Source organism: Caloenas nicobarica, chromosome 1, assembly GCF_036013445.1.
Source record: "Caloenas nicobarica isolate bCalNic1 chromosome 1, bCalNic1.hap1, whole genome shotgun sequence".
In the NCBI taxonomy this organism is placed as follows: Eukaryota; Metazoa; Chordata; class Aves; order Columbiformes; family Columbidae; genus Caloenas; species Caloenas nicobarica.
In genome coordinates, this window is record NC_088245.1 from 64,364,698 (window position 1) to 64,385,681 (window position 20,984).

Below are 20,984 nucleotides of genomic sequence, written 5' to 3' on the forward strand. Positions count from 1 at the left end.
AGCAGGGCAAGCCAGCAATCAGCAGCACCTGGGAGCAGTGAGGTGCAGACAGACTGACAAAGCATTTAAATCACTTTCTAGGAAGTAAAAAAGAAAGGGAACGTACCTCCTGGCAAAAAAGGCAAGATCTAAGCAGGGCACATGCTGGGGCTTCATCCTCCCCTGTAGGGTGGAGCTGCCAGCCAAGGTGTGGAGCAGTCAAGTCCCTGCAAGGCACCACGTACATCCCAGAGTGGACAGAAAACCTTTTCCCTGAGCCATTTTCCTTCTTGATGCGAGTGTGCCAGCAGCAATGAGACACCGAAGATCAGTTACCGGTCTATAGCACACTGCCTAAAGGCAACCCAGTACATAACCTTTGACTTTGAAACAGAAAGTGGGTAAATAAAGTTTTTTTCTGGAGGATCGATGTTATCAGATCCTTTGCTAAGCTATAGGCCAGGTTATGACAGTACATCAGATGTAGCTGATTGATTATACTGAGTCCTTCACACTTCCTAGCCTGCGGTAAGGATTGTTTGGGCTGGTTCAAAATTAAAGCTAGTTTTTCCAGTGCAGTTTATATGCGAACTGTTTTGCAGGAATTGAACACTGGTTGTATTTATTCAGCTTGCACCAGCCCATGTCACTAAGCCAAACTGAACCCTGGCAAGTAGCTTTAAAGCAGCATATCCAAATGATGCACAAAACTTTCCTATTTATGCAAGATGATAATAAACACTTACTGATGGAAAGATTCTCACTGACTCGTTTATGTTGATAAAGCTTATATTGGCAAGGAATTGCCCAATGCAAATCATTAGAAACATGATTCTAACATGAAATATTCACACAGAAGGGTTTGCCTCACTGCAGTCAAACTGTCTGATTTGGGGCAGTTTCATCTGTTTGACTTCTTTCCATTATTAAAACAATAAATCAGTGTTAAATCCATCCAGACATACACAGGATTAGCAACCCTGCTAGAGACCAGCTGAAATGAAACATAAAAAGTTACTCTTAAACCAAAGAAATCTCTATTGGAGATTTCTGTCTGTTGAATGTCATTAAAACCTCCCTTTGGTTTATCAATGCATAACTTTTCCAGTTAGAAAAGATACAAATCAATTTAAGACTCTTCAAATTGATTCTGGCACAACTAGACACCTTGATCAGGACATTTCAGAGTGATGGGCTGTTGGCCCTTATCAACTATCCACTATCAACAGGAATGGGTACAAGATAGACACTGAGGAGACATTCTTCCCTATCATTAGTATCACTTAACACAAAAAGTCTTCTAGAGTGAAATGCTGAGCAGAGATGTTAGTGTCAGGAAAGAAAGTTTTGAAAGGGAAGGGCTTAATTATTTTGTGGCATTTTTACTGTGTGTTTTGTTTGTTAACACACACCATACTACTAGTAGTAAACAATCACAAAATATTGCTTCATTAAGAAAAAAAGAAATCTCAACATTTCAACACACAACAATTAAAACAAAAAAATATTTCACAAGATGTCGCGGTTTAACCCAAGCTAGCAATACAACCATGATAGCCACTCACTCAGCCCCTCCCTCTCCCTCCCCCCACTATGGGAGAGAATCAAAAGGGAAGGGAGAAACTTGGATTGAGATAAACACAGTTTAATCAAATAAAACAAAATACTAATACACTACTAGTAAATATACATATATAAAATAGAAATAAAAGATACTCAAGGCAATTCCTCACAAACTGCGTCCACACTAAGCAGCCAGTCCCAGGAAGCAGCACCCTGGTCCTGATCCTGAAGAGAGGAAAAAAAGGAAAAAGGCAGAAAGGCTCAGAGGCCTCTGCAAAATGGCAAAAGGCCGAACTAAACGTCCTGAACTGAACTCCCCCGGCTTGAGGGAAAAAGAGCTAAGAAAAAAAAAAAGACCTGAGAGCAAGCAAGAGCTAGAACGCGCAAGTAAATCTATTCCAGTCTGAAGAGCTGGAAGCACTTGACACAAGATCTAGAGGTGCTACAGCCCAGCACAACACCCACAAACTATCTTGGTAACAACCAGGCAATTCTGGGCCACTTCATAAAGCCTGCCTTTAAAAGCACAGCTTGTTTGTTTTTCACACTCTCCAAAACAATCTGTGTGCAGCTACCTTCAAGGAATGTAGTAGACTCAAACCTCAAGTTTTGCTTCTTGCAGCTTCTGTTGAGGATTCCCAGCTCAGGCAAACTGGGGAAAAAAGGAAAATAAAACCCCATAGTTCTTCATATATTGTAATACCCGCAGGATTTTGTATAGCTATGTTCAAAGGTGACACCACAGTCTCAACAAACTCAGGTATACAAATGGAATATCTTAGAGATCATTTCTGCCGTGAAACGTATACTTTTTCTAGACCACCGACCTGTAAACCTCTGATCTAATATAACAGGTTTTTTTTCCTTACTGCTTTGACATCAGTCAGGTTTCATCTATAGCCTCTTCTTTTCAAGTCATTTGACTTCCCTTGAAGTGGACTGGGTCACCTAGAAAAACGAGGTCCTGTAATGAATTTCATTAACACGTTACTACTCCCAGAGTGTCCTGGGATCCCTAAACAAAGTGGTAGTATCCTGAAAGCTCAAAGGCTACCAACTTAAACATCTTATCTGTTCCTATGCAACACAATACAAAAAAAAAAAAAAAAAATTAAAGAGACTCTCTGAAGTACATGCTATGTGTTGTACTGATCCTAGGCATGGTGGGCTATCACATGTACAACATAAAGCAAAGCATTGTGCAAAAGGAGAAGAAAAGCCTTAACAGCACTCTCAGTGTTTCAGAGGCTTGTCAATAGTTACAGAAAGTGCAGAATAAAAAGAGTTGCATCCAAAAGACTTGAGAGATTGAAATAAAGACAAAAACTAATATGGAGAAATTGACTATACATACTTAATTTACAGTAAATATAATCTAAATATTATCTGTGGTCTGCTGCTACACTTCCTGGAATATTTTTGGCTAGAGAACCCACAGTAGCACAGCTTGTGGGTTATGATCCCTATTTTAAGACCAATCAAGTCACACTAGAAGGCTGTGGTCTGGTTTTGATGCAAATATTAAAGGCGACTCCATAGTACAATGTCTCATAAATGTGGTCTACAAGCACTGTCATAGACCAGTGTACTGATTTATTTTGTATTATCTCATGCTCCTAATAATATCACTGACATTATAATACTTCTAATAGTAGAACCCCAAGTAGTGTAATGCTGTCCAAATCCTCTTGACTACCAGGGAGCTACACATACATCCAGCACATGCCTTGTTTTGTTGTCTGGGCTTTTTTCATTGTAATTCAGGAAGAGTGACATTTTCATTTCCACATGAAACCTTGGAAGCAAAACATAACTCCTGATTTATCAGTGTGCATAAATCATTCCACCCATGTTAAACTCTGGTGACCCTTCAGACTGCTACATACAGTGCCATGCCATAGCACTGAGCTGGTTTAGGCTCTTGTACATCTCAAAGTACGTAAAAAATAAGATGACAGCTCATATCACCTACTAAGCTGCAAACTACTCTTTCAGAACAATCATGGAAATGTTAACGCTCCCGTCACTTATTGTACATTGTCCAGTCAAATTCTATGTCCTTGGACCAAAAAAAATCGTTAATGGAATGACATGGAGAAGAAACCTGTTCCAGTTCATATGATTCAGTACAAAGAAAAGCAAAAACCCAAATTAGTTGAAACCTGCATGGCTAAATAAAAATATGACTGAAAAACAGGACTTTGAACCCTGACATTGCCAATCGAGCCAGAACAGTTCTTCGTATTCTTTGGACAAAGTTTCTGAATTTCAGGCATGAAGACACATAGTGCCTGGAAAGGAAAGAGAGACGCGGTTGGCACCTGGGAAAGCTGCTGGTCTGCAAGTGTCTCAGATAGACAAACAGAGCAGCAGCCATTACAAAAACTAGGATTTCAGAAAATTGTTGTATTAATAATTAATTACAGCCAAGGAATGAAATATAGGCATTCTTGGGAAGCAATCACCCTCTCTCATCCTTACATTCCAGCGCCTGCTTATTTTGTGGTATCAGTGGTACCAGCTTCCGTTGTGGAATTCAAACCTCACCGCGAGTTTCTGTCCCAGAATCAAACATGCACTTTCTAAAGAGCTTCGTTCCAACTCCTATTTCATAATACCCTTCCGGAAATAAACTGGGGGTAAACAACGCAGTATTGTCTCCCAAGTCTGCAAACAGCTTGGAAAAAAAATACAGCTCTAAGAGACACACAGGCTTCTTCTGTCCAATTCGATGGTATGAAATCTAAAGACACATTCAGCAAACCATTTTGCTCACCTACCAGAAATAGTAGTTCATGGGCCATTATGTCTTGCTGACATAAAACTTCCCCAGAATTGACTTCTGCCTCCAAAAAGAAAGCCTCTCTGCAGTCACAAGGGGAAAACGTCCACTCTCAGCGACCAGCAAACAAAGCTCAGTTCTAAACCCCACACCTTGTTTGTGCCCTTCGCTCTAAGAGCTAAATGACTAACCTAATTGCAAAAGTCTACATTATCTCCCTCTGCCACTATGTGTGGTAAACTCACGTCTTCTATTTGTAAACCTGCCAGATACATATTTTGGGGACAGCGTGAACTAAACACCACTCATGTCGTGTCAGTCCCAAATCCCTCCATTTCTCTGTCTCCCCAATGGTGACCCCCCAGTTTGGTTTTCCATGGGAAGGAACCAAAAGAGCCTCGGGAAATTTATAACCTAATTTAGATGAAGATGCCACAGGCCATACAGACCTGGAACTGAGCTTTCTTCCTGCAGCTCTTCCCCTCAGCATTTTGAAATTAATCCTTTGAGGACTGTAGATATTTTCATGCAATAACACCTTTCTATGACTTCTTCGTTGCAACTTCTCCCTTGCGATTGCAATCACTCTGGTTTCCCCTCACATTTCTCTCATTGATCTCATTTTCCATAAACTTCACATATTCACTACTCAGTTTGTGCACCAACCTAAACACAGTGTGTCACGCTTCACGTATTTCATATGAGTGACTTTTTTTTAGACAAGCATATAGAAGCATAATGTCCGAGTCCTAGCTAAGCTTCTTGCTGGTTCTGTGCTCTTTGGTGTCCGTATCTTCTGAACTATTTACTCATTTCAGCTTAACTTTTATTATTCTCTATTTACTCAATACACTAGGTTTCTTCCCTTCATTTCCAGCCCACAGCTGTACCCAATGTTGGTTGCAACATCCCAAAAGACCTGCCTTGTCCTTTCCTTCTCTTCCCTTGCCAGTGAGGAACTGGAAATCAAATCACCTCCAACTGATTATATTTCCGCAAGCTCTGCTCTTTTCTGATGACTTCACTAAGTTCTTTTCATTAATACCCTATCAGTGGCTCTTTGCTCCCAGGCAGAAGTGCGATTATTGTAGGTAATGCTGTGCCAGTGATGCGGTCTGTGGAAGCAACAAACAACTTAATTCCTTTGCAGTTCTACTCTGCAAGAGCAAGACTCTGGTTTCCAGCATCCTAGCAAATTTTCTTCCATGTGGCAGTGAAGTACAGGAGGATGTAGCAATAATGTAAATACTTGACTGCACATCTACAAATACTCTAAATGGGAGATTCCTCACCTCACATCTTGAATTTTTGAAGTGTTCTTGTTTAAAGCTGACATCATCAAGCCTGAAGACAGAAACTATCATAGAATCAAAGTTAAGTGTGGAAACGCTTGACAGGAAGTGTTCCATACAAAATGCAAGGCAACTTACCTGCAACCCTGTTATCCAGGATTGCACGGACTAACAAATCTGGGAACCGGTTCATGAGTTTGTGGGTGCCCACATCACCTGTATTGCATCAAATTTGAACAACAGATTTTTTACAATGAGGGTGGTGAAACACTGGCCCAGGTTGCCCAGAGAGGTGGTCGATGCCCCATCCCTGGAGACATTCCAGGCCAGGCTGGACGGGGCTCTGAGCAACCTGATCTAGTTGAAGATGGCCCTGCTCGTGGCAGGGGCTTGGACTAGGTGACCTTTGAAGGTCCCTTCCAACCCAAACTGTTCTATGATTCCATGAACTTTATATTTGGCAACTATGTTGAAGTACTACTGACAGTGGCTAATCCACAATTCTTTCTCCTGTTTCCTTAAGTCCAAGGATAAAAGCTTCCTGATTTTTTTTTTTTTAATTATTGCAGTATTTTAAAAATTATTATTTCTTTAGTCAAGTTTCTTTCAGGTCTGCATTTCAGGACCAAAAGAGCACAGCACATTGCCAAATATAACACTGCATTAATTTTCCTTAAGTATAAAGAAGTTTTTTCTGAAACACAAACAATACCCAGTTACTGCTTTTATATCATGCACAGCACTAAAACATTCAAACAGCCTGGATGAGAATATCAACTTCTGAGAAGCCCTGGGATGGAAACCTTAGAGAAGTTTTAATGGGAACATGCCAGAGCTCTTAAGACGTGCGGACATCAGAACTGGAAATGCAAAACAATAATTTTCAACTTTTAGTGTCTTTTCTACTCTCTTAATTCTCATTTCACTTCATCTGTTCTACCTGTGGCAATAAGAGGATGATGGTAAGTGAACCTGAAAACCACCATGTCAGGGATCCACAGAATTTGAGCATTCATTTCAAAAGAATCTTCAGAGCATTTATTCAAATGTGCCAACATTTTATTCCAATTAAGGAAAGATGTAACAGCCTAAACATAAACTTAATGGAGTAAGAACTATTTAAAACTAAACAGGACTGGCCAATTACAAAGGAAAACACATAAATGTAAAGAGTATAAAAAAAAAAGTAACACAAAATCAAGACAAAACATTCCAGCTCTACAAGCTATGTAGTGTAAATAAATGTGTGTTTTTCTAGTACTAATGTAACTTTTTTTTCTTCCATCAGTCTTCAGTGGGATTCACAGGACTGCAGCTCTACTTTGGAAAAGTCTCTAAAAATGCAGCGCAACTCCACAGGATTTCTGCTTCTCCAGTTTCTTACTCTCAGGGTGAGTAAACTCACCTCAGGACTTGGACGACAAAGCCAGACACACCTTACCAAATGCATCCCAAACTGTACTAAACAATCCGTAGGATAAATTCTCCTTCCAAAGCATACATGCGACTAAATGGTTTTCAGTGGAAGTCATGCAGATGCGACCAGGGACAACCTGCAGACTAACATTTGGATCTGAACTACCAATCCTGTCGGTATGAGCTGCCACAACGTTCTGCCCTCATTTAATTAGTGTCAGAGATACAGAGGAAAATGATTATGGGTCCTCCTTCTGACATAAGCTGCATTTCAAGGGATACCCACTAAAACAGAGATCCCTGACCTTTGAAGCGCTCAAGTGCTCTCACACCAAAACTCTGCTAAGCTACCGTGAATCTTCAGCGACACTGCCAAAAACTTTCATTAATAATTTCTGCTGCCTCAGTATTTACGACCTACAGATAGTGGAATACATGAAGGACAGCAGACTGGTGACAGTGGAATGCATCCCCAGGGTTTCCCCCTCATTTTTAAACAAAACGTAACCAGGAACGGGAAAAGAAGCCCACCAGAAAAGGGAACTGATTTTTACTTCCACATTTAAGCACTTCAAAGCTGCTACTTTTCTCTAGGAACATCTAAACAGTTCTGGAGAAACTCCACAGCCATGGTGAAGTGCTTTTGGGAGTCTCACTGATGAGAGACATTCCTCGCTGGTACAGACCAGCACTGCAAGTGGTGAAGGACTGCACAGAAGAGGGGTTGTGTTATGGGATCAGCTTGAGTAGAGGCAGGAGTCCCCAAGACTTTATTTCTTTTTAGTGCACTGTCACAGGTGGTCCTGGAGACCTGGTTACTGTCCTCTGCCTTCTGACCATCACGTGTTACCTTTTTTTTAATCCAATTTCAGCTTTATGTCTGTGTTCAGAAAATAACAAACAGGTGGGTTTTTTTAACCCATTTATTTCTTCACTGCTGCAAAAATATGGCCCAGACCACGTTACCACCTCAAAGTCACGAACGTTCTTCATCATGCCACTTCAAAACTCTTGGCCAAGACGTGGGTTTTTTTTTTTCAAGGATTGGCACTTGTTAACAAAGAACTGACAGATAAGGCATGGAATGGGAACTGCCCATTTCTTCTGTGAGCTGAAAAATTGTTAAAAGCTGGAAAAGGGGAGAATGTAGTGAGGGTTAGAGTTTAAAATGAGTTCAACTGCCTACTGCCATCCACATGACACAACTGGTGAGCTCACTTGGGCTCGAATACATACCAGCTGCCTTGTGTAATCCATCGATGTGTTTCTAGCCTTGAGTTAACACGCAAGAGTGTCAGTAGTTTCGGTTCTTGGGGAGTTATGATCCCTGTGAACAGCCTCTTTCTAAGGTAACGCTGTAACCCTGCTGTCCGTGTTCTAATCTAAAGGCACTGGCTTCAGCACTTGGTAGGAACGTGTACTTCTGAGTGATCAATCCATTTCCGTACCTACATGTGTGCATAAAGGTGCATTACACTGGGGTAGCCAGTATCTTGCCAGCAACTCCTTTGGGTGCAGAGGTGATATAAAGACCTTGTGTGATGCTGCTGCCCTCCAACCACAATATATGAAGCCTGTTTCAAACTACTGTAAGTACAGGACATTGCAAAGGTCAGTGAAATTCCACTTACTGCTCCAAAGTGTGCGTATTTAACATGACAGGTCCAGCACCTATGCAAATCATTCCTCCTAAAAGTGGAGTCATGTCACTGTCAGGACCACGTGTTACATCCTGGTAGAGAATATTTAGAGCACTGAAGTGTGCCCCACCTCTCAAATCAAGTGTATGAAAAATAATTGTAAAATTTCACTTAGCTCCAAACATAATGAAGAAGCAGGCTAGAGGTCAACATTTTGGCCCTGATAAGGAAAAGCAAACCAACCAAGCTAAATTACGTAGCTCTCATCTTGCCAAATTCTTCTGTCTGCCAAACTAAACACAGACTAAACACAAATGTCAAGGAAAATTGTGAAGAGAAGAGCCTGAGGATTCCATGAACCAGATGGTTTAGTCGTGGAAATGGATGTAACTGTTGGTAACAGCTTTCTGTGCCTGTACCAACTTCTCATCTGATCAGCATTCTCAGAAACTGGTAGATTCATTAACAGATACTTAAATTCAGGATATTTCAAGTTTCAGAAAAAAAAAAGGCTTGCCTTTTTTTTTCCCCTCCCCTTTTAATAGCGCAATAAAAAAAAAAGGCAAAAGAGCTCAAGCACACGGGGATGTAGAAGCTTAGAGATTATTTTTCCCGGAATTCCCAAATAGAACACATTTTGGCCCATGCACTCCACAGAGTCCTTTTGTAGCACATGAAAACCCAGCTTTTCCTGTAGCTGCAGCAAGTAAAGTGTGGGTCTCCATTATTAAGAGCATCCTTGGAACTGGTGCCTTATGTGTTACTTTTCTTACTATGTGAAGATACAGATGATGCCATACTATTTTTTGTGAACAGTGGATCAGGTCTCCATTCAAAGTAACTTCCAAACACAGCTTTCTGACTTCTTGCATTTTACTGTCCTGCCCTGTGAACTTGAAAGGTTTTAAATCGGCATTTTTGCATTAGAATGCCTCTTTTATTTACCAGTACATATTTGTCCTGTGTTCTTCAGAAGATTTGGGACTGAAAAGAAAAAGGATATTTTTCCAAACATAAAAAGATGGAATATCACAACACTGTCACCATCACTAGCAAAAGTTAATGAGAAATGGCTGAAGTAACTCTAACTTTCAAAGCTCTTATTTCACATTCCTTCCTAAATAGCTGGAACCAGTAGCCAGACAATGAACTTACTTTCTAGAAGCCCACATTTTCTTGAAATGAAGTCACAGTAATGTGCTAATATCAAAAGACTGACTTCTGACCTCACTGCAGAATTAAGCTGGAGAAGGACATGAAGAGATGGTTTTAATGGGAACACTAAGGAACAGTTGGTATTCAGCATTATCAAAAAGACCAAATGCATGTTGCCTGATACACTCTTCATTCTGCAAAATCTGACATTTCACAGCAGTATTGGCAACGTTCATGTTTACAAACCTGGTGGAAAATAAACATTTCTTTATTTTTGTCCTAGAAGTGATTATCACACAAAAAGCTTAAAAAATTCACAACATAGTAACCCGCTGGTACTGCTGTTCACAACCATGCTGGTGTTTGGACTCCATTCAAATCTCAGCCAGTGCTCATGAGCGCTTTAACTATTGGCCTGGGAACTAGAAATCAATTTAGACTGTTTCGCTACAGTAAGCCCCTCAAAGCAATTTCATACAGCCTTTTGATGATCATGGGTAAACAGAAAAATAATTGAGCTTCCTAATAAAGAGAGAAAACACACCACCTTTTTTTCCACATCAGCGAGCAGCCAGTTGCTTCCTAGTTTTGTTTTTGGCAATTATCTACATACCTCATGAACAAGGTACATAGGGTTCTTCCATGGCACCCTCCTACCTGTTTTCATTTCAGTCTGAGTTAGTCCTGTCACAGTTATTGACCTGTGCACTGGAACCAGAAACAGATTTGGTAGCCAAAGGCCACCATACCACACCAGTGTTATATATTTATATTTTACCAATGCCATTTCTACCCCAGTAAAAGAGGCAAATGCCACCCTACCCTGATCAACTGCCCAGTGATCTTTTTGGTGGAATACTGTTCTTTAGACCTTTTATGACTACCATTTGCTAGTGTTTGAAATACCCACGCTCTAGCACCAAATAGTTTTGCCTTTCATTTTTCTAGACCAAGGCTCTCAAGCCTCCTCACAAACACTGAGCTTACCCTCTATCTCTGTGACAGTTTGTTAGCTTTAGTTCAGTCTGATCTGCAAATAAAAACACTCCAACAAATCATGACTTAAGCAAAATTTCAGTATGTATTATGTCAGTTACAGTTATGCAGTGGCCAAATATTAGTAAACTCGTAGCTAATATTAAATTAAAACTCTGGAAAAAACAGCAACAAACATTTCCATGGCACGTACCATTCTTACCATGGGGATAATGCTTACCCTTTGTCCAAACGGACATTGGAAACAAGTATAAATATAGAAACTGTCTCAAAACTGCAAATCTAAACCTATGTTAATGCTCTAAACTGTCACTGACTTTCACTAAAATTATTAAGATCCAAACATAAGCAATGATTTAGGACATCAATTTATAACGTAATGCTGGTGACCCTGTACCAGTCAGGCTGGATTGGTTCCTGTCCACAAAGCAAACTACAGAGTGGCAATATTTTATTGTGGGTCTTGCAAGAGCATACAGTATGTAAATATATTTTTTAAAGATACACATACACATTACTCCAAATTCAACTGTGGCTGAGCTCCTCTCCCAGTTTTCAATAATTTTTAAACAAAAAAATACCAAGCCCTTTCTGTTTGGATGCTTTGCTTTGTTTTTCCAGCCTGAACAAGTCTACAGATATTTTCTCAGTTATACAAGGCCAATGTTTCACTCTGCAAACATTGAAGATGAAGGAACACTTGAAGCTTCAGCACCAGAAGGGAAACACGGAAGAGTGCAGAGGGTAGCTCCATTTGGAAGCATAGAGCTATAACAATTATTGTTCCAGTTTGTTACAAGTAGCTCATAAAGACTTTTATCCTAAACAGTCCCACTGTTCCTGACAACCAAAGTGATTCTTACACGGGGTCACACCATCAACACTCTTGAGCTGATAGTGTTTGTAATCTTGCAGAACGGCAACACAAACCAATTCTCCATAAGCACTGGAGAGATCAGAACACTTGTAAACTCTTGCAAAATGTCATCTCAGTTTATTCAAAGAGTCATCTACTTCCTTAGAAAAAGGAGTCTATCATACTTGGTAGTTTGTTCCTGTGATTTTTTTGTTGCTGGAGTGTTGAGTTCTTGACCTAATGTTTTATTTATGTGTTAGGTCGAATGAGGGTAGGGAGAGAAGAGGAGCACCGTAATATTAGCAGATTAATTAATATTACTTGTGATTACACTGATTGTTTTCCCTGTTTGTCCCCCACCTCTCCTTACTATTATCCTCATTTTGTTGCCTTTTTCAGTTTTTCCAGAGTGTTGTCAACAGAGCTGTGAAAGTTCATTCTTTTGAGAGGACAACATTGCTGATTTCCTCTAAGTCTTTGCTTCCATAGGAAGCAGATACCTGGTAGATTTGCAAGGGAATGCTAAATCAGCTGTGGAAGTTCTGCACCGCTGTCTGTTTCTGAGAAAGCCGCAGAAGTTCTTCTCTAATTGCTTTGATAAGAGAGGCTGAAGAGTGCCCCGGCTGGAGGTCCTCAGTGGAACTGGTGGTGTAGCAAAGGCCCTGGCCCTGAAGGCTGTTGTGTGGAAGCTGAGCAGGGGGTGCCGAAGGCTGCCTGGCTGAAGTCCTCGGCATCGGGAATACTGGTGAGGAGGAATATTCTTGGTGCCCATGCATATGCATCTGGAAAAAGGTAGAAAGCGTTATTGTACTTTCTGAACAAACATGGTGATCCCAGAAAAGGCAAGAAAGCAAAAAGGCAAGTAACAGAGGGAAAGCAGCATGGAGATGCTTCTATCTGCTGCCACTGTTCTTCTGTTTTATGAATGAGTGATTCCTCTTAAGGAGCACAAAACAACAAGGATACACAAAATTGCTGGGCTGCCTCAACTATAGGGATTTTCAAAAGCTCTTTGAGCATCCATTAAAAAGTCTGCCCCCCTTTCTAATCTATGGTATGATTAGAAACTGAAGTGGAAGGAGGTGGGGAGAAAAACCCACAGAAATAGAGGCCAACAGAACTGGCTGTTCTTTCCTTGCCTTTCCATCAACATTCTAAACGACAACAGGGAAATTAGTCTCTTCCTGGCTGTCATTTCTCCATAATATTTATAAACAGAGATACTACTGCTTTCACCTTCCCCTTTTCTGCCTGGCTTGCTGGTTCTGTAACTGACCAGTGCCCAGGAAAACATGGTCAACAGAGGAACCAGCAGAAGAAAATTATTCAAAAGGGAAATATTAGATTTTTCTATACTCAACAGCTGTTTTACACATCTGAGAAACACTATCCCAGTTTAGGGACAATACTTGTTTCAGGGTAGAAAGGGGTTAATTCTGCATTTGTTCAGTAACATAAATTTTCTAACAAAACAGGAGAGAAACAAAACAGAAGCCTGAGTTTATGGACTTGTCTATCTGGAAAAAAATCTGCTTACACTAAAACAAAGCATGAATGTGCAGCACACTATGCGACTGCACGGACTGCCAGTACGGACACAAACGAGGTACATTGCGGAAATCTAAATTCCAGCTGACATCCCTAAAGCAAGCGTTTCATCTTGCCTCGTGTTGATGAAAGCTGCGAGACAGCCAGAAGACAACACTGGACACAACAGACTTGAACGACACAACCAGGAACAAAGCAGTGCAGTCCCCTTTCAAAGGCTGGGCCGGAGGAGCTGCAGCACCGTCAGATCACAGTTATCACAATTTAGTGAGCACTATCTTTGTGGATAAACCTTAAGTAGTAGCAGAAAGAGCAACCTGATGAGGGAAGAAAGGACAGCAAGGTCTGCTAGAAGGGGATTTGGGGGTGAGGAGAATGAAGGGATTGCAAAGCAGAGCCTGGGAAGGATATGGGGGACCTAGAGCGACAAGGACACAAAAATGCACGAGAGTATGTTCCTTAACACCTCCGATAATATAAATGAATAAAATCTAAACCATTTTGTATAAAGTAGAACTAATAATAGATTCTGACTCGCTTGTGCAGCTCGTGTACAGCACTGATCAGTTACACAGTTAATTTGGGGACAGAGATCAAGAGGAAAAGAGGCTTTAATAGAAGAACGATAGGTAAAGAAGGTTTTCTAAGCAACACCCTGTCTTTCTTCTTTGAAAAGGAGGTGATTTTAGTTTCAGAAAGGAATGAACAGGTCTCTTGATTGTTCAGAATTATTCATGAAACCTGAAACTAATTTATAAGTGTAGCCTAGAGTTAGCAAACCTGACAAGTGCTCTGTGGGTTTATAGAAGAGATGACATAAAAAGTATTAAAAGCAAACATTCCTTGACACGAGTCTTAACAGCAACCCAAATTATGTTCGGATTACTTTCACATTAAAATGGATTATGTGATTCAGCTCCCATCTCATACTGCCCTGAATTAGCACTAAAAGAATGTTTCTTAAGGGAAGTTAGGAAGAACATCTGATGACGGCAGTGGCTGTTTTTTAACGTTAAAGCTATCAAAGTGTTCTTAAATATCTCAGAAAAACAGAAGTGTGTATTTCTGTGATCTCATACATAACATCAGAATTAAACAGGTGTGAGAACTTTCAAAAGCAGATTGGTTTAGAAACCTAACTTATACTAAACTGGAACATCACAATAAAGAGAGTAAAAAGGTCAGAGTCAGGAAGAATTTTTGCACTATTTTTTTATACTTTTAAGTTCTTTACTAACAGAAATATGCATTGATATATGATAGTATATATGTAACAATATGTAGTTTTACATAGGCTCTATAAATTCTATATTTTTATAGAGAGACTTCTGTAACATTAACAGCAGTACAAAATAATTGACAAAAATATCTTCATTGAGTCTTCCTTCTTGAGGAACGAAGATTTATGAGATCACATTGTGAACTTGTTAATCTCCATGTAATTGTTGAACTCTGGCCAATTTCAACTGAATTGGATGTATAAATACACACACACATGTATATGTATTAACTGGTATATATTTTAAAAATTGCAAAAATAAGTAGCTATTTAGAATTAACCTGATCTGTGCTATCATTGGATCTGCTTCTGAGTGGCAGAAAGGCCAGGTTAGGCTGTGCTCAGCTGGACCTGTCAACCAGCACGTATCTCACAGGGGACAGCTAGGGGACATGAGAGGCAACTTGAAGTATACCCTGTTTCCCCAAAAATAAGGCAGGGTCTTATATCAATTTTTGCTCCAAAAGACGTGTTAGAGCTTATTTTCAGGCAATGTCTTATTTTTCCATGAACAACAATCTACATTTATTCTTGAACAAAAAAAAAAATCAACATTTATTCAAATATAGTCATCTCACCACATTATGGAACATCACCATAACTCTCCAGACCCTGAATTCCACCGTGAATTTCTTGTGATTCTATCTCCTTTAGAACCATTGGCCCCAATTTCTCATGTCTAGCAATAGAGCTTTCCCTAAATGAGCACCTCTTGCCCATGTAGCCTGCTTGTAGCGCATTGGCAACGCAATGGTCAGTTGTCTGTCAGATGTCTGCTTTTCTTGGTGAAGGGTCTATCTGTCGTGATGCATTCTATTGCCAATTAATTTTACTTTTTTACATGTATAGCTGCCTGGACACGATTTAATTTTTTTTTTTATGAACTGTAACTAGGGTTTATTTTTGGAGTAGGGCTTATATTTCGAGCATACTCAAAAATCCTGAAAAAATAATGCTAGTGCTTATTTTTGGAGTAGGTCTTATTTGCAGGGCAACAGGGTAGTGAGATGGTTTAGAGACACTACAGTGGGCAGCCAGAGTATAACAACAGGGTAAAAGGATGAAGGTGGCTTGGGGAAAACACTGGCAAACTAGAGAAGACTTGAGAGAACAGTGGAGAGCCAGAGGGGATTGTAGATGGACAGAAGGAGATGCAAGATGCTACACACACCTGTAAGCAACCAGCTTCATTTGTTCTGCTGCTCAAATGACCGCTTGCTCACTATTGTATTTTGTGTCAGCTAAGGAAATGCTGTAATTATCCTGGTTGCTCAGGCCTTCCAGATGGAGAATTAAGGTGAATTGATGGCAACCTGCACACTGGCTTTGGGTCAGGAGATACAAGTGAGAAGTCATATTCCAGCAGAAAATCAGGTGTTGATGGCAAGAATAATAGGTGAAGATACTTTGAGAAAAGGGCCATTGCAGGAACACAAACACAGATCCCTCTCAAGTTTGCCGGTGAGAAGAAGCACTCTAGATCTAATCTTCCTAAAGAGTTTAATTTTAGAAACTTGTTCAGAATGAGGGAAAGGTAAGGCTGTTTGCAAAAGATCAGTTGAATACTCCAGCATAAGGAGCATGACTCTCATGAAGTAAATCCTCCTTTCCAAAAGGAGGAAAGACAAATTTAGAGCTCTGTCTTAGTGAAGGAATCTGAATGCTGAAAGTAATTAAACTAAAGAAAACTACATGACTAGGACTTATCTAAGAATGTCTTTTTTTTTTTTCTCCAAATGGGAATAATCCTTTGCAAAAAAAAAAAAAAAAAAAAAAAAAAAGAAAAGGAATTCCTCAGAGGAAAAAGAAAGTACAGGCACCAGATGAGCTCTCCTACAATTAAATGACACAATACTCAGATAGATCTGGTCCATGATCTCCTCCTTTTTCTTAAAAAAAAAAAAAGACAAAAATCACATTGCAGCAACATTTGAACTGCAGCAACCAATGCGCAAAAAGTTCTGTTAAAGCCGAAGAAGTGTTTTAACTCTGATTAGTTAAAAGTCGACCTAGATTGAGGTGACATGTACCCATCTAAAATGGTGACTCAAGGTGTAAACTGCAACCAAATCATATTCTGTTGGGCCAGGAATCTTTGAAAGTTGCACAGGTAACTGATGTTAAAACACTGATCTGGAAAAGTTGTTTTCAGGAAAGACAAATGATAAGAAGGGACAGTTAAAGTTTTTGAATAGTATCAGTAGGGTCTGTCTCTACTGTGCCCCGTTCTCAAAAGCTTTATGCTGCTCCTCTCAAGTTCATCTGGAGTGGTGGCAGCTTGGTTTCACCAAAATCGAAAGATAAAGCCCATCCTGTTGCATTTTCTTTCTGCAAAGCCATTTAGAGATCATGCAATACTGCAAAGCAACCTCAAGTAGTGTGAACACACACTGCCCTAAGTATGCAAAGGAAAGAGGTCCTTCCTTCCTCCCTCAAGGAAGAAACCAGAAAAATCATAGTTTAAGCAAAGGAGCAAAAGAAGGAGCATGAAGTTGTCACTCTCAAGAGTACTACGACAAAGCTCTCACATGTCAGTCGGTTTCAGGATGCAAGTACAAAGAAGGACAGGGAGCAGGCAACTGTATCTTTCCTGGAAAGGCCATACACGATCTTCAACCTCACACATCAGGTTGAATCAGAAACATCGACCTCGAGCTGCACTGCTGCCAAGAACATGAAGTCACGATGGCTGCCTAGGCAACGCTGGTAAATGAATACGTATTAATTTACCACATCCTGCTGAGTGAGGCTAGGAAAACAGCTTGCTTAGAAACACCTCTCCTGTTACGTGCAACTATGTGCCTTATTCCGCTGCCCTGACTCCTGCTTTTGCGCACTGATACAGAAGACAAAAGAACTACACCAATACAAAGTAGGACGGTAGTCTGGGACAACTTAATTCAATGTTTTCTACTTACAATGATCCCAAAATACAGAGGCATATTTCAAAGAAGAAAATGGAAAGCAGTATCCACCTCTGCCGGAGCTCAGAAGCAGAACTGGGTGAACTGCAATTAATGGGTGAAGGCCTCAAGTGAGAAAAAAAATAAAAAAGGTTAGGGTAAAGTGAGAGAAAGCAGTTAGAGAGAAGCAAAGGCGAAAGAGCGGCAAGCAAAACTTAGAAGAGCTAACAAGGGTTCGAAGAGCAAAGCAAAGAATGTCAGAGAAGCAACTGAAAGTATTCCAGGGGGAAAAAGTTCCAAACAGTAATGCAGGAAAAAAAAAAACCAAACCCGAACATATCACTACTTCGGAAACTATGCAAATGTGTAACACAGTACTCACTGCATCTCGCCTAGCATATTCCTCCTCTCCACGGTACTGGGGCCACCCTGGCCCCCCCGGCTGGCCATGCCCTGCTCTGCCTGAGGGGATCTCCACTTGTTGACCTCCGATCCTGCTAGCAATTCCCACCTGAGTGAGGTGCTGTATCTGAGAACCTTAAAAGCAAATATTGGTTTTTTTTCATCTTTATACACAGTCAAGTTTGTAGGGCAGACAAATGACAACATAAAACTTTGTTGGAAGCAGGAGACAAGAAGAAAGCAGAGCTCTGTTTCTGTGCAATTAATAAAACAATCAGCAGAAAGAAGGCTGTCAGCATAGAATAAAGAAGGAAAAGTTACGTGCATTTTGTGCAGTTCATTGGAGTGTGAAGCTTTTCATTGCCACTGCACTGAAAGAAGAAGTTGGGATACACGCATCTCAGACATGGACTACACTTCATTCCAAAAATATGCCAGCCCTTTCCAAATAGCGTTTACTGAAAGCCCTGGCAATGCTTTCATGTAAATTATGTAGCAGCAAAGGGAAGACATTTGCTCCTGTGGTTACACCTTATTTGCATCACACTGGCAAGACACTAACTCTCCAGACTGCTTTCTATTCCATCTCTCGGAAGAATAAAATACATGACTACATAAGAGTAGGGTTCTTTCAGCTTTGCTTTGCAGTTAAATATTAAACGATGCTGTCATTGAGTAACGAGAAGGTCAGAACACACTGTATCTCCTTTCAGCCTGAAAGTGAACCTCCTCCTTTCTCCTGTCCCTTCCCTCCCCTCCCACTGCTTTCACACACATGCAAGGACAGCCACCACCATTAATTGTAAGAGACGTGTAACAACATGCCGGCTTTTTTCCTGAATTTCCTCCCACAGGGAAACACAATTTATTATTATTATATTATTCATTAAAAATGAAATACATTTAATAAACCCACAGATATAGAAGAGAAAACTCTGTGTGTGTATGTAAAAAAAGGGAGGAAAAGACAAAACAAGTGTGATTTGCATGATGGACAGTTAGGCCACTTCCATATTTTCCTCTCAAAAAAATTTTTTTTGAGAGATTTGATATTTTCACATAATTATACTGAAGGACAGGAACTAATCATCTGAATTGCCTCCAAACTTTAAAGCAGAATATACATGAACATTTAGAGAATAGTGTGAATCAGACAGTAAAATAACCATCGTTAAGCTGTAACAGTCACTACATCCCTGTCATTCTCTGGTACAGGAAAAGGACAGCAGCTATCAAAACCAGGACACCAACATGGGTATGTACTCGTATTTCCAGTCTTTTTCAGCTCCCCAGGAAGAAAACATTTCTCTGAGAGAAAATTAACTGTGGCATTGGCATAAAAGCAGAATCTTTTATACTTAGAATCAGTTTTTGATGCTTAATTGCCATGTGATGTCAGAATCTTATTCATGATAGCATTGATGAGTGCTACAGAAATTACCTCGCAACCAAACCAGGGAAGGTGATTTCATATGGGACAGCAGCAATAGATAGTATAGCCAGAAAGTAAAAGATCCTGCTTTTATGCATACATTTCTAGGAAGAGAAATGAGAAATAAAGATGCAGAAAAGTATTAAAGTTGCTGTTTAGCAGGCTGATGTGAGATGCATCAGTTAGCTCATTTAGTACAAAAGAAATAGTCAGCAGTGGAAAGCTAGCATACACTGTACACTCTAAAACAATCACGTATTTTTTCATTCTTAGAGAATGGGGCTTTTTTTGAAAATATACTATGCGATAACCAATGCTTGTAAGATACTAAAAAGGTGACAAAGCACTGCCTTTTTCTGCAAGGTCCTATGGACATAAAGTTAACCTCATCTTGTGATCACTTTTTTTTTTCGCAGTGAAGACAAGGACCACATGTCAAGCATAGCAGCTGAAGGAGAACGACGCCTTAATGGTTACCTAAGTTTAAGAGCGGATACGGAAAAGGATCAGTTAATTTAGTGCACATTCAACTTAAGTGAAGTGTACCTGCAGTGCTTCCAACAGGTCGTGGCCGTGCCACGGATGGCACTTCCTCTGAGTATATCCCTCTGGAGGAATACTGAACCTCAGATGGCTGCTGGTCTGGGTGCATTAACTCTGCAGGTTGAAGGAAACCTGGCCCAAAGTTCTGCCTGTGGAAAAGTAAGGACTCAAGATTACAATAAGTGAATTGCCTAATTAGAAACAGTAATGCTAGTGCACCTCATAAAACTCTTTACAATGACTTTTGATGTACATCTTAACCTTAAATGTTAAAGAAAACCATCACATCTGAGGAATACATTCCTCCTTCATGACCTGCATTGCACAGGAATAGGAGTTAGAAACTCTAACAAAATTTCACACAAGTGTTTTTCACATGTTGCAGCCTCCTCAATGCAGCGAAAAGCATCCACAGATCTTGTTTTCCCATTGGGGAAAAAAGCTTTTTCAGTTGAAAAAAAAAGAAAAATAAAAATAAGAATTCAGTAGTGATGTAGCTGCTTACCTTAGCAACAAATCTGACTCTCACTCAAGAGTTTTTGGGCACACAGTTTTGCCCTGAATCAAACCAAAATTGCATTACGTGTCCATTTCATTGATAATTATTATTTCATCAAGTGTCCTGATAATTTTCCAGGAAATTTTCAAAACTTTGCTCTTTAACATTGAACCTACACAAAGCTGTAATTAGCACATATGAAGAGATACAATTGTACAGTAAAATGAACGTTTCCTACAATTCAGGTTGGTGTTGGTAGTCGTTACATATTTACTGAAAAGAGTTAACAACAGAAACCATCATCAATCTAACTTTAGTAATTGTGTGAAGCTAATCGGACTTGTAAAAGAAACCCTATAATTCATTCACAGAACAGGAGTAGAGAAGAAGATGGAAATTCTGCTTTTCCTATGCTTCCTATTAATGCATCTTAACCCTGGTACAGAGAGATTGTATTTTAAAAGACTGGTGGCAGCTGAGTTTTCAAGGATTATTGACTCCTATCAATACAGTGGAGGTGTGGATGCCCAAACTCCACGCTAGTGTCTCTTAGACTCCAGGTACAATCAAAGAAGAGAGACACGCTCCTCAAGAGGCACCGCGTCATTTTTTGCAGGAGCCTCTCACTGGTAAGTATAAAGGACGCAAAGTGAGACAAACATCCTAAGTCAGGCACATGAAATTACACAAGGTGAGGAC

The 20,984-nt window shown here is 40.1% G+C and overlaps 1 protein-coding gene across 3 annotated transcripts in view; it reads right to left on the reverse strand.

The window, feature by feature from the left end:
• Positions 1–9,549: 9,549 nt before the first annotated feature.
• Positions 9,550–20,984, reverse strand: part of KIAA1549 (KIAA1549 ortholog) — a 148,340-nt gene continuing 136,905 nt past the window's right edge. The window contains exons 18-20 of one of the 3 annotated variants that reach the window (XM_065653319.1): positions 19,790–19,935; positions 17,792–17,946; positions 9,550–12,461 (exon numbers count right to left, since the gene is read on the reverse strand). In XM_065653319.1, coding sequence (XP_065509391.1) covers positions 12,207–12,461; positions 17,792–17,946; positions 19,790–19,935 — 556 coding nt within the window. In that variant the 3' untranslated portion in view covers positions 9,550–12,206. Of the gene's footprint in view, positions 12,462–17,791; positions 17,947–18,097; positions 18,183–19,789; positions 19,936–20,984 lie in introns of those variants that run through there. The other 2 variants (XM_065653328.1, XM_065653335.1) reach the window with 2 other exon arrangements.